Source organism: Panicum virgatum, chromosome 1K (assembly GCF_016808335.1).
Source record: "Panicum virgatum strain AP13 chromosome 1K, P.virgatum_v5, whole genome shotgun sequence".
Taxonomy (NCBI): domain Eukaryota; kingdom Viridiplantae; phylum Streptophyta; class Magnoliopsida; order Poales; family Poaceae; genus Panicum; species Panicum virgatum.
Window position 1 is genome coordinate 53986909 of NC_053136.1, and position 12551 is coordinate 53999459.

Below are 12551 nucleotides of genomic sequence, written 5' to 3' on the forward strand. Positions count from 1 at the left end.
GTGGGCCTATGGCTCGATCTAATTTTGAAGCCTGCTTCGATAGATGCTGTTTAGATTGGCTCGATGGTGGTCGGGTGGAACGGTCTATGGCTCGAGCGGACGGGGCCTGCGCTGGTGGGGCCAGTATGCCACGCGGCGGCTATCTGGACGGTGTCGCACGGCAGGCGTAGTGCGGCACTGCCGCAGAGAATTTTCACCCCTACGCGGGAGCCGTTTATACCGTTGCTGATTGACCGGGAAAAAAACTGCTGAAACATTTTTTTTAACCAAAAGTCAGAAGCTCTGCCGCTCAATTAAAATGATAGAAAAATTATTTACAAAAAAGGTTAGCATAATAGGATGCCAAAGGACTTCCGAAGGCTAACCAATCCACACGATACGATTGAGCACAAACACGACACACTACCATAGGTCATCGTTACCGAGCATGAAAGCAAAGCCGCCACCAGCTCTGACTTTCCGTGGCAGACCACCCACGAACCACGCACCAATGTTTCCGAAGCAAGCGGCCACAACCGGTTATCGTTGCCAAGCTTGAATGAAGAACAGCTCCGACTTCCGGTCATAATTCACGCCTCACCCCAGCGGATGAAGACCCCCAGCAGAGACCCCAGACTATGGCGGAGGGGAGAGGTCGTCGCGCGTCATCGTTGCCGAGCCGCGTCCCTACGCAGCAGCTCCGACTTCACGTTGCAAAACCCATCTCCACGTGTCGACCGAGCGCCGAGAAACAAGAGCATCCACCCAGGAGACTTTGAAGCCACGACAAAATCCAAATACGACGCCTTCAACAAGGGAGCGACAACAACGCCACCGCCGTCGCACGTCCACAATGGACCGGGTTTTCACCCATAGACGTCGACACTAGGCGGGGATACTCGACTCCCCCAACAGGGAAAGCGGCGCCAATGGCGTCGTCGTCGCCAAGGCTTTCGCCTACGACCCCACTAGCGCCAATGTCGAGCCAAGAAGCCGGATCCCTCACCGTCCAACACCTTCAAACGCCGCTGTCCCGCCGCCCCATGGAGGCCTCATTAGAGGGCAACGATGCGCCGGCTGCACGCAGCAACCGCACAGTTGCGTCGACCGCCACCCCTCCGACCAGGCAACACATGGGGTCGGATCTGCCTCCACCGCTCACGTGACACCGCCGCACGTCGAGGCCGTCGCGGACCACCACCGCCGGCACAAGCACCCGCCGCCGTCGCTGCCCTCGAGCCAGCAGCCACGGGCGCCCGCCACACCACCATGGGCCCCGCCCCTTGCTTGAGGGTGCCTGCCCTAGCCGCCAGGGCAACCGGCCTGGCTCCCGGCGTCAGGCCGCCGCCACCCTGCTGGCGGACGGAATACGGCCGGAGCCGCAAGGGCCCGGAGAGCGCGCCGCCGTCTCCGCGCCCCAGGATCGGCCGGGACACAGCCTCCACTGCTGCGCCAGCGCCAGCGCCGCACCGAACCGCCCATGACCACCGGTGTCGTCGGCCGACGCCCCCACCATCACGCGCACGCCCAGGCTGCACCACCACCGGATCCGACCGGCGCCGTGCCAGATCCGTGGCACCTCGAGCTTCGCCGCTATGGAGCCCTGCTCGTGCCGGCGAGCTGCCCCGGACGGAATTGATGGCCGCACCCGCCCGAAGCCGACGGAAGGAGAGAAAAAGGGCCCCGCCGCCGCCCTCCTCGCAAGTCGCACGGGCTTCCGGCGGCCGCTCGGGCGGCGGCGCCGCGGGCGGAGGCGTCGGTGGTGGACGGCGTCTAGGGTTCGCGAGTCGCCGGCGCGGGGGCGACGCGGACGCGGGGTCTGCAGGCTTGGGTTGGAAAGTTACGGCTGAAACATTTGGGGACACGCGTGGGCACCCGGCCAATCCCTTCGCGGTGCTTGGCAGCGGTTGCGGTTGGTTGCATTTGCAGCCGCCACGGAGTGCCGGACCCGCGTGCATGGATAGCGGAAAGCAATGATCCAGGCAACTTTTGCAGGCAGGCTCGTGACCGCCAGGGAAGCATCTAGAATTGCCATGCATCGTCACGGGTGTCCTTCTGTTCTGTCGTACAGTACGTACTAAAGAGTACGTACTAAAGAATCATCTAAGCTACTGTAGTTGCCAGATGACAATCGTCATGAAGTAGCTGTGACGACCGTGCTAAGCTAACTACGCCTTGCCAATGTACAGCTCAGGGACGGTTATTTCTAACAAATCTAATACACGCATTCTGTCGTTTTTCGTGCTAAACCTGCATCTAAACAAAATCACCCACGATCAAAGCAGGTCGTCGTCTTTTGTCAACCCAAGACGACAAAAGCCACGCGAATACCAAGCTAGCAGCTACCGCCACTCGCCGGCTCACGGTCACGGGTGGCCGCGACAAGCGAATGAGTGATCCCCAATTCGTCACTGGCTGGCCCAATGCCGATGCTTAAATCACGAGCCCCAGCCCCCAAGCTGCCGTCCCAAGAGCAACACACCACCATGAGGCCACTGGCGCCCCTGCTCCTCTGCTCCCTCCTATACCTCGCGACCCCGCTGCCAGCGCGCTCCTCCTCCCGGGAAGCTCCGGCGTCGCACGCCAGCGCCGCCAACTGCCAGGGCCAGCCGGCGTACGCGCGGAACGCGACGGTGTACGGCGTCTCGGCGGCGCTGTGCCCGGGGTGCGCGGCGTGGGCCGAGTCCCTGGAGTTCCTCTACTACCACAACCTGGTGCGGCTGGCGCGGTGGGAGCTGCCGCTGGCGTGGTCGCCGCGGATGGAATCGTACGCGCGGTGGTGGGCGGCGCAGCGGCGCGGGGACTGCGCGCTGCGGCACTCGTTCCCGGAGGGCCAGTTCGCGCTCGGGGAGAACATTTTCTGGGGCGGCGCCGGCGGGGCCTGGCGCCCCGGGGACGCCGTCCAGGACTGGGCCGCCGAGGGCGTCGACTACTCGTACGCCGCCAACGCCTGCGCGCCGGGCCGGGAGTGCGGCCACTACACGCAGATCGTGTGGCGGGACACCACCTCCGTCGGCTGCGCCAGGGTGGTGTGCGACGACGGCGGCGTGTTCATGACCTGCAACTACTACCCGCCTGGCAACGTCGTCGGCCAGAGACCCTACTGATTATTGGAGTACAGTACATTACATGCAAGATACTTCTACTCTACTAGGCTCTCAGGAATCACCATCGTCTGTGCAGTTGGACTCGCCACGGGGCATCAGATGGTCAGAGTTGTCGGACTCGTCACTCGTGTAAATGATGCAAATCAATGAAGTGTTATAACGCTTCACTAGAATTTGCCCACTTTCTTTGGATGTTTTTTTTTTACAATCAGAATAACGAAATGCGATGTTTACAGTCGCTCTCTCTGAGCTTTACTGTTGCTCGTCCATTCGGTTTGTGCCGTGTAAATATTGGTGGTGAATTTGTGAGCTCTTAACTCTTGTTGGGCTTGATCGCAAAAAACACACACACTCTTGTTGGGCTTCCAAAGTTTTGGGTTCCCGTCTGGCCGAGTTTTAAGGCCCATACAGAATTTTTCATCGATTTAGGGCTTCTCAAGGAACTTCATAATATTTGTTCGAGCAAATTCCAGTGGGTTATTCCTGCTTTACAAACATTTTTTTTGAAATATGATGTTGAAACAAACGCTCACATCTGCACTCGCCCAATAAACCCACACACGTATACCATCATTTAGGAAGTCACCTAGATATATATAGTTTCCTTTATTTCTAGAATAATATTAGGAAAATACTGAGTGTACTACGTAATTTATTAGCTTCCTAGATCCGAAACTCCTACATGGTTATTTCTTTCATTGATGTGCGTGCGGCATAAGTAGCTTCAAAGTCAGCGTATAACATAACATGCACGGTACGCCTTTTTAAGACAAAGTGGAAATTCAAGAATAACTGAAATCAACACAGTAAAAACGAATAAAGATGATGTAAGTTGAGATACGAGGAGACAGGTTTGGTTCTCATGAGATCATGCCATGAACAAAACAAACGAGGACAAACTTATAAGCTCGTCACTCTCATGGCACATATCATCTTGCTGAACTCTCAACAAATAATTAGCTAGGTATAAGAGGAAATGAAAAACAGCTCAAAGCATGATTAGGAGCGATAGTGTGGCACCATGGTTCCCGGTGCTCCGCCGCCGGCTGCCGGCGAGGGATCGCATGGGATCAGAAGGGCTTCTGGCCCATGATGTTGCCCTGCGGCTCGTAGTGGCACGCCATGAGCGTCTCCCCGGAGGCGCAGTCGACGGTGGCGCAGCCGAACTCCTTGCTTCCCCGCCACACCATCTGCGTGTAGCGGCCGCAGCCCTTGCCGTCGGCGCAGGTGTTGGAGCCGTAGTCGAAGTGCTGCTCCTCCTCGGCCCACGCGGCGACGGCGTCGCTGGGCAACCAGGTGGTGCCCGCGTTGCCCAGGAAAACGTTGATGCCCGGCGCCGGCGCGGCGGCCGCGCAGTTGTCCTTGAACTGGGCGGCCCACGCCGCCGCCCGGTCGGAGAGCTCCTGCGTGTACTTGAGCGGCCGCACGTCGTTCTTGGCGCGGAGGTGCGCGTGCGGCACGTCGAAGTCCTGCCCTAGGCAGGTCTGCAGCAGCCGGCGAGGCGCGGCCGCCGAGCCCGGGGAGGAGGCCAGCAGGACGACGCCGACAAGGAGGAGGCAGCACGAGAGCCGCCTCCCGGTTCTTGAGGTGCACTCCATGGCGAAGACCAGTGTTCGTTCCCCGGCTAGAGCTAGCTAGCAATAGAGTAGTTTAGCAGTGTAAGAAATGACGACGATGCCAATGGCTTCTTCCGGCCTGGTGGCCGTTATATACTTGAGCATTGCCGACAAATAAGAAATTCACCACCTATATTTGCTATCTTTATTAAGTATTTACGAATTACCATTCGCTTACATGCATCTAGTGCAGAGGTAGATCGATGGATGGATCCACTGACCGATGAAGGAGAATCCTGTCATGTGATCGGGGCACGTACATTGAGGCCGTGCTAGCACGCAGCTCCTGCAGCTCGCGATCGAGGCAGGCTAGGCATGCACGCTGGGCGTCGGTGTCCTCGTTTGACCTGCTGCTATTTCATAATGGAGCCGGGGCAGTGTACGAACATTCTTAAATGTTTCCCTCGCCTTCATTGGTCGGTTCGACACCTTGGGCAAATCTATGGCGTCCGGGTCAGAGGATGCCGGCCTAGGACGACGACGGTGGAGCCGGCCTCTCGTCTGCATTGCAGCTGAAGTAAACGCTTTGAAAAGGCCAAAAGGGGTTTGGGTTTGCGATTCGTTCAGTGTAGTTTAATGGTTTCTGTGCAGGGGTAGTTTTGCGCGAACAGGCCAGCCATTGACATGATGGGAAGTTGGGAACACATGGATTCATGTGGCTCCGGCGCTCTGCGTGCGTGCCTGACTAGCTCGACCGCATCTAGGATCGAGGGACTCCCCGTCAGTCGGTGTCTCCTGCACTGGGCGCGTGGAAGCTTCGTTTGCTGCAGTTCTCTCATGCCACTGGGTGGTGGAGAGATTAAAAAACTTGTGCACAGTACGGCGCGAAATTTCCTGAGGAGCATCTTCTTAAGACGAAACTTGGACGGAAAATCGAGCATTCATTGGACCACGTCACCTCAAATTCTCTACCGTCGATTCTACATCAAGCGGGTGAGAAGCTGCCAAGTTGGGTACATGCACGGGCCTATACCCTCAGCCATCTATCTTCCTTACTCTTCTCCCTTTTGAGATTTATATCGCCACTCAGGTGATCGGCGGCCCGACCAGTCCTCTTCCCCGCTGCCCGTGCAGCCATCCTCATGCCACCCACCTCCATCTGCTCCGTCCTCCAGTTGTGGCACGCAAGTGGAAGGGGCCGTGGCGCACGACGGGCAAGCACCTATTCCCTGCCTCTGTGCGCTCCGCTGCCTCCACCGCACCCCCCGCCGCTGCTCTATGTCCCCGCATGAACATGTAGCAGTGCCCGATACCGAATCGCCCTCCACTAGCGCCCCTGCTGAGGTTGGGAACTAGTGGCTGCAGCAAGCACCAAGCTGTTGGAATCAAAGCCTCCAAACTGTTGTTATGCATGGGACAGGACGCGGGAAGGCATACAGCCAACGATGGTGGCACTAGAACAGTAGTGCTTCCCCCTCTCCCAGGCATCTTTCCGCCACAGGCTTCCAGCCAATAACCTTCCCCATGCCATGAGCACGCCAAGTCCCTGTCTGCTACCACAGCGGCGTGCACCCACCACCCGCTCGACGAAATGCTGTAACCCCCCCTAACACGTTGCAGACCTCTGCCACCTCCTTGTTCTCCTAAGGGAATGCGCTCGCAATTCGCCGAGATAATCCATGACATGGTGAGGAACCCTGCTCATATATCCTGCTAAGTCATCCTCGCGCCGGCGATAGTGGTCGATGTTCTCTCCACCTCCAAGCCTCGCGCCGGAGATAGTCGTCGATGTTCTCTCCATCTCCAAGCTCCACTTCAATCTGCCTGCTTCCCACTCTTGTATGAGGGGTAAATTGTAGCAGTGTATAATTAGATTTATCCTCCCCTGCTCAGGCCTTTTTGATTGTGCAAATCCATTATGGTCAAAAGCTAAATATGTTCAATGAAACAGGTCAGACACCAGTAGATTTCTAACATGGATGATAAATTATCTCTAATATGTTAACTCATAGATTCAATCTGACATTATACATATCTGTTATTAATTTTTCACTTTACCAATGCTTATACATGGATGCCAATCTTTCTATTGACTGTATTCTCAAAAAGGAAACGCTGATGATAAAGGTCCATGTTTATATTAAGGGGATGCAGTCTGTTTATTTTCAAGGAAATGCTACTCATTATTTTATTTTATAGGATTTAAACTGGGCACTATTCTGTTTCAAAAATAAAACACTTCATTATTATCAGGTCGGGCCATGGCAATTAACCTTAGTTAGTAGTTACAATGGGGAAAAAGACCATCTTTATAGTTTAGCTATGGTTCTTATTTCTGATTCACTATGAGGTGTATTTGAGCTCAAGGCAACTGAAGATTATCAAATACATGCAGTAAAATATACAACTGAGAGACCTCGAAAAGAATAAGGGAAGCCAAAAGGAGGAAGAGGAACTAAGAGCAAAAAAAGAAGGAACATACTACTTTATATATTTAGGTATATATTACTTCACAGCCAAGTAATTTACCTCAGCTATTTTATTTAACTAGGGTCCAACGAGAGAGATCAAACGAAGAAGCAATATTGTAATGCTCTCCATATCTCAAGCAGTTAACATTGCACTGCATAAGTTGGAAACAGACGTTTCCTTGTACAATTGCAAGTATATGAACTGTTCTGACTGAAGTCTGATGAATGGAAGTGCATACTTTCTCTCCTTTCCATGCCCAAATATTCATAATGCAACCATACAACCCAGAATATATAAGATTTGTACACATATTTGTTGATTCTAAAGGTTGAGCGCCTACAGATTCACACACCTGTGGTGTGGAAGTGAAGCGTCCCCTCATGAGAGAAGACTTAAATGTGTTACAAAGCACCAGTCCCAAGAGTGTAAGGATCACCGGGGTGTCCGACCCTAGAGGGGGAGGGGGTGAATAGGGTCGCTAATCGCTTTTCTATCCTAGGGCTCAATCTAATTGCATAAGATAAACCTAACACGTCCTACACAAGCTAGTTATGACTAAGGTTTATCTATGCTACCCTCTACTTACCCCAAAAGACTTGCAACCTATAGCCAATCCTAATCAAACTAACTAGGAAAGTAAAGGAAGCAAGAAAGAGTAAATGCGGAAACGTAATGCGGTAAGTAAAGCGGTAAGGGAGAGGATATGCAAACTCCCGAGTAGACACGGTCATGTAACGTGGTTCGGCACAAACGCCTACGTCCACGGGACACCGAGGCTCTTCCGATCACCGTCTTGCACTACGCCACCAAGGCGATGCCGGCAAGCAAAGGCAAGTGCGCACAAGACACCGAGTCTAGTGCACCGCCACCGTCTCTCTCGGTCACCCGGCCGAAATCCACTACGGAGCTTCTCCACCAAGGAGGGGGCCTCCTCTTCCCCCGCACAAAGTGTCGTTGCCACTCCACACCAAGACGGAGGGTCACACGACGGATCACAAGTTGCTTGCCGCAGCAAGACTTCTCTCAAGGGAGCTCTCGCAAGAACTAATCCCTAAACAAGCACTAAGCACTCTCACAAGTGTGCTTAAGCCTATATGATGTACAATGAAGCTCTATGGTGGTTGGAGATGTTCTTGGGTGTGTTTGGGATGTTCAGCAACTCCAGCACACTTCAAATGGCCGGGGTGAGGCGTATATATAGGCCACCAAGTTTTGTAGCCGTTGCTCCAACGGTCAGCTGAAAATCTGCTACCACCGGAAGAACCGATGCCTCTTGGTAGGGTAGCGTCGGTTCATCCGGTCACTCACAACATGAAGTAGCCGTTGAAGTCCTGACAGCTGACGCAGAGACCACCGGTTGAACCGATGCAATGCACCGATGCCTCACCGGTTCAACCGGTGCTGAAAGAATCTTCTCCTGGATGCTGACGTCATTACACCGGTGGTATGCACCGATGCACCGTCGGTTGAACCGGTGCTGAAGAAACTTCTTCTGGTCACTTGACATCGTCTCTGGTACAAAGGACGGCCATTGCACCGATGCCTTATTTTGGACCGTCGGTTCAACCGGTGCCTATAGGCTGACTTGGCTTCGATTCCCTTCTGCACCAAAGTATCAAGGCGTCGGTTCTTCCGACTATCATCGGATGCTCCGATGCCCTGGCGTCGGTTCTTCCGGTGCTCCTGAATCGAAGAGCTTTCAGGGCGCTGCCCTGAGACCCGCGAGGGGCGGCTCCCCCTCGACCCCCGTCCGCTAACCGGGTAGCGGAACCCCCGTAGGGGCAGTCCATCGGGCCTTGCTACACCTATCTTCTCTTTCTCTTTGTCATCACTTGAACCTAAAAGCCTGAGAATGATTATCTTAACAATCATATTAGTCCAAGTGTTGTGTTGTCATTCGATCACCAAAATCACTCGAAATGGCATCAATGGTGCCATGTTCGTTACAAAGAGGCTGATGACACATTTATTACATCAGATGGTTCATTACCGTACAACCCTACGCGGTAGTGAGCAGAGGAATGCCACTATCGCGAGGATTACAATCCACACACACGCGACGATATTAAAAACAAAGAGAAAATCATCAAGGTCTTGCGCCATGCGGAAACTCCGGCGGGTGACCCAAGTCCACAGGCAAGGCTGGGTGCAGGACGATAACCCTACTCGGCGTCGTCTGGCACAAAGTCTGGATCTTCTTCTGTAAAAAGGAAAATGGGGTGAGTACAAACGTACTCAGCAAGTCCAACCACACCCACGGAGGGGGTTATAACAGAATAATATGCATAGGTAAATCAAGGATAAGGTTACGGCTTAAGTTGCAGAAAAACGACATTTTATGCAGGGTTTTGTTTTATAGAAAACCTTTTAGAAATCAGTTTTTGTTTAACACGGAGTTCAGGTTTTAAAACTGCTACCGGACTCCCCGTCCGTCGTAGCACACGGCACAACTGCCGGAACCAATTCCAAGACAACTCACACCAGCCCATCCCAAAGAAACACTAGTTATGTGACCACACCGTAACTCGCCCAATACCGAGGGCACAGACTATTCGAATAGATTCTTAACTCTGCAGAGGTGTGCAACTTTACCCACAAGTAGGATACCACATCTCGAACACCGTCGTGTCGGTGTAGATCCCAACATAGCCATTACCCACCATAGCTAAGCCTGACTAGCCATCACGGGATGCGCCAAGGGGTCATTGACCGTTCACTTAGGTATAACCGGGCATAAGTCACTCGGGGCTTATCCCTTTTTCTTAGTCACCCGTTGCTCTCAGCTCTCCTGATGGCTATCACACCAACTAGTGGGATTTATGCTACGCCGTTGCCCATTCAACGGTCGAGTGGTTTGCACGTTAGTGGAGTTAGGTGAGATGACACACCAACTCGGTCCTTAGACACGACAAGATGGATATCTCCCTTCTTTGCCCTGCCACACAGGCATAAGCACACCAATCGGCAATTCACACAGAAGTGCCGTCCATCTCGTCCATACTCATCTTTCGAAAATCCACATTTTATCCCTTCCCACACACACACATGTTCTTTATCAAATAAATCGTATTATGAGTAAAGTCCTAAGCATTCTAATATCGATTAACGTCCAAGCAAAAACAGACATTAATCTAGGTGGTCAAGGAATGGCCATCACAAATCAAGGGGTGGCTATCCAACCGTGTTTTTCATGCAAGCAAAACATATGCAATTTTATAAAACAGGCCATTGGGTTGTGTTTATAAAAACTAGGACAGAAACATGCATCAAAGGATGGGATTGAATTTGCCGTCTTCGTAGCCTTCGGAGAGGTCCTGTCCTTCGGGCTCGGGGTCGCGGAACGGGTCCTCGTTCTCCTGCTCACAGTACGGCTCGTTGACGGGTTCTCCTTCGTTCACTCCGTGGTCTACAGCGCACACAAACAAGCACACAATCAATACACAGAACAAAGATCTGTCGTCGAGCTCGGTTCGGAAACACATGAAATATAGAGCATAGAATATTATTTTTGAATGGTTTCTGAATGGTATGGCCAAAACTGAGTTAAGAGAGGCGCGGTAAAATTTTGGGTAGATCCGAGGTTGTTAGGCGCATAAAATGATAGGTCAAAGGAGTGTTTAGGCCCTAAACAGGGGTCCAGGGACCTAATTGTATTTAAGTTTATGAGGGCAGGGGCTTGGTTTGCATTTTAGAAGTTTCTTGGGTTAATCTAAAAGAGTCAGTGTAACGACCCGGCCCGGAATAACGGCTAAGATCTACTCTATAAGTTGAGTAAACCACACCTACTAATTAATCCTCTTGCGCTTTCGTCCTCGCTTCGCGCAAAAAAAATCGATCCGGAATTAATTAGCTCACCGTGACTCGGTATTTAAATTGGTCTGGCTCTCAACCAACTTTCGGTATGGGACAATTCCCGCGGATGAACAGTGTCGCGACGCTACAGTACCCGACGTGCTACAGTACTCGAGCTACAGTAACCGCCATCAGGCCCGGCCCAATTCGGCCACAGTACTCTAGCTACAGTAACCCGCCTTGCTACAGTACCCGGCCCGCCACTGTTCCCCTGGGCTGTTACAGTCAGGGTCTTATTTGTAATTAAGTTTATATGGTGGGGGGTTTGTTTTGGGAATATAACAAAAAGGGGGGTTTAATTGCAAAAGGGCTTAAAAGGATGGGGTCTCTTTACTGATTAGAGGAAAGTGGGGGGGGTCTTGGCAAAAACGCCATCCTCTTCCTCCTCCCGTCGGCGTGGAACAGAGGAGAGGGAGGGGCCTCTGCGCCGGTCAATCCCGACGGCCAGGGATTCGACGGCGGCCCGGGACAGGGGGAAAAGGGAGAGGGTGGGGAGGCGACTCGATCCCCGGCCTCACCTTGTGCCGAGGTGGGGCGTGGCGGCCCGGCCACGGTGGCCAGCAGCGGCGGGTGGAGGCGCTAGCGGCGGCGGCGCTACAGCTGAGGAGAGGGGGCGTGGGATGGCGTCGCAGTTCGAGATGATGGGTGTGGTGCTCGGGGGGGTGCTCTGCGGCCTCTTTTATAGGCGGCCAAGGCGGTGGCGGTGGGGAGCAAGCTCTGGGCGGCGTTAATGGCGTGGGGGCGGCGAGGCGACGCGACGGCACGACGCTGAGCAGCACTGGTGAGGCGTCAACGGCGGCAGTGGGCGAGGCGCGTGCACGGGGCAGGACAGGATGCGACGGGCGGCGGTCGACCGGCGCAGGCGAGCTTCGTATGGCGGCGGTGCGCGCGCGGCAGGCAGCTCTGTGCCAGAGTCGCCGCCGCTGTGCAACGTCAACGGCGGTCGGCTCGTGCGGCGTGCACGGACCGGGGTGGGGCACGGCGCGCGGGCGAGCGGGGCCGGACGGCGGGGCGCTGCGCGCGCAGGTGCGGTTAGGCGGCCGTGGCGTGGCGGGCGCGGTCGGCGCGCCGTGTGCGCGGTTGCTTGGAGGGGGGGCGTGGAGCGTGGGGCAGGGAGCAAGGTGGTGGCGAGCGGCGCGGCGCTCGGGCTGGTGCGCCGAGCAGCTGCTGCGGCCGAGCGTGCGCGCGCGCGCGAGGGGAAGCGGGGCAGGGCAGGCCGGGCGGCGCACGGGAGCAGAGAGGAAGGAGGGGGCCGAGCGCGCGGGGTAGGGAGGAACGAGAGAGAGAAAAGAAAGAAAAGAAAATGGGAAAAGAAAAGAAAAGAAAATGGAGGGAGAGAGAAATAAAGAGAGAAAGAGGGAGAGAGAGGGCGAGCGCGTCGGCGCTGATCGCGGCCGCGGTCGGCCACGCGTGGTGTCGGCCGCGTGCGACGCGCAGGCCGAGGGCCAAACAGGGAGATGGAACAGCGGGAGATTTGGATATCGGCTCGGTTCCTCGTGGTATCAGGAAATCAGGCGGGAGATGATTCAAGAAGGGGATTGAGCTCAACGACGAAACAAAGTTTTAGCGCATGATTTATTTTAGT

The 12551-nt window shown here is 54.4% G+C and overlaps 1 protein-coding gene and 1 pseudogene across 1 annotated transcript; one reads left to right on the forward strand and one right to left on the reverse strand.

Annotated features, from left to right (window-relative positions):
• Positions 1–2419: 2419 nt before the first annotated feature.
• Positions 2420–3433, forward strand: LOC120644361 (annotated as a pseudogene).
• A 442-nt stretch (positions 3434–3875) lies between these two features.
• LOC120657946 (pathogenesis-related protein PRB1-3-like) lies at positions 3876–4750 on the reverse strand. Its single transcript, XM_039936182.1, has one exon. The coding sequence runs from the start codon at positions 4682–4684 to the stop codon at positions 4157–4159; it is 528 nt and encodes a 175-aa protein (XP_039792116.1). The 5' UTR covers positions 4685–4750; the 3' UTR covers positions 3876–4156.
• Between the last annotated feature and the right edge of the window lie 7801 nt (positions 4751–12551).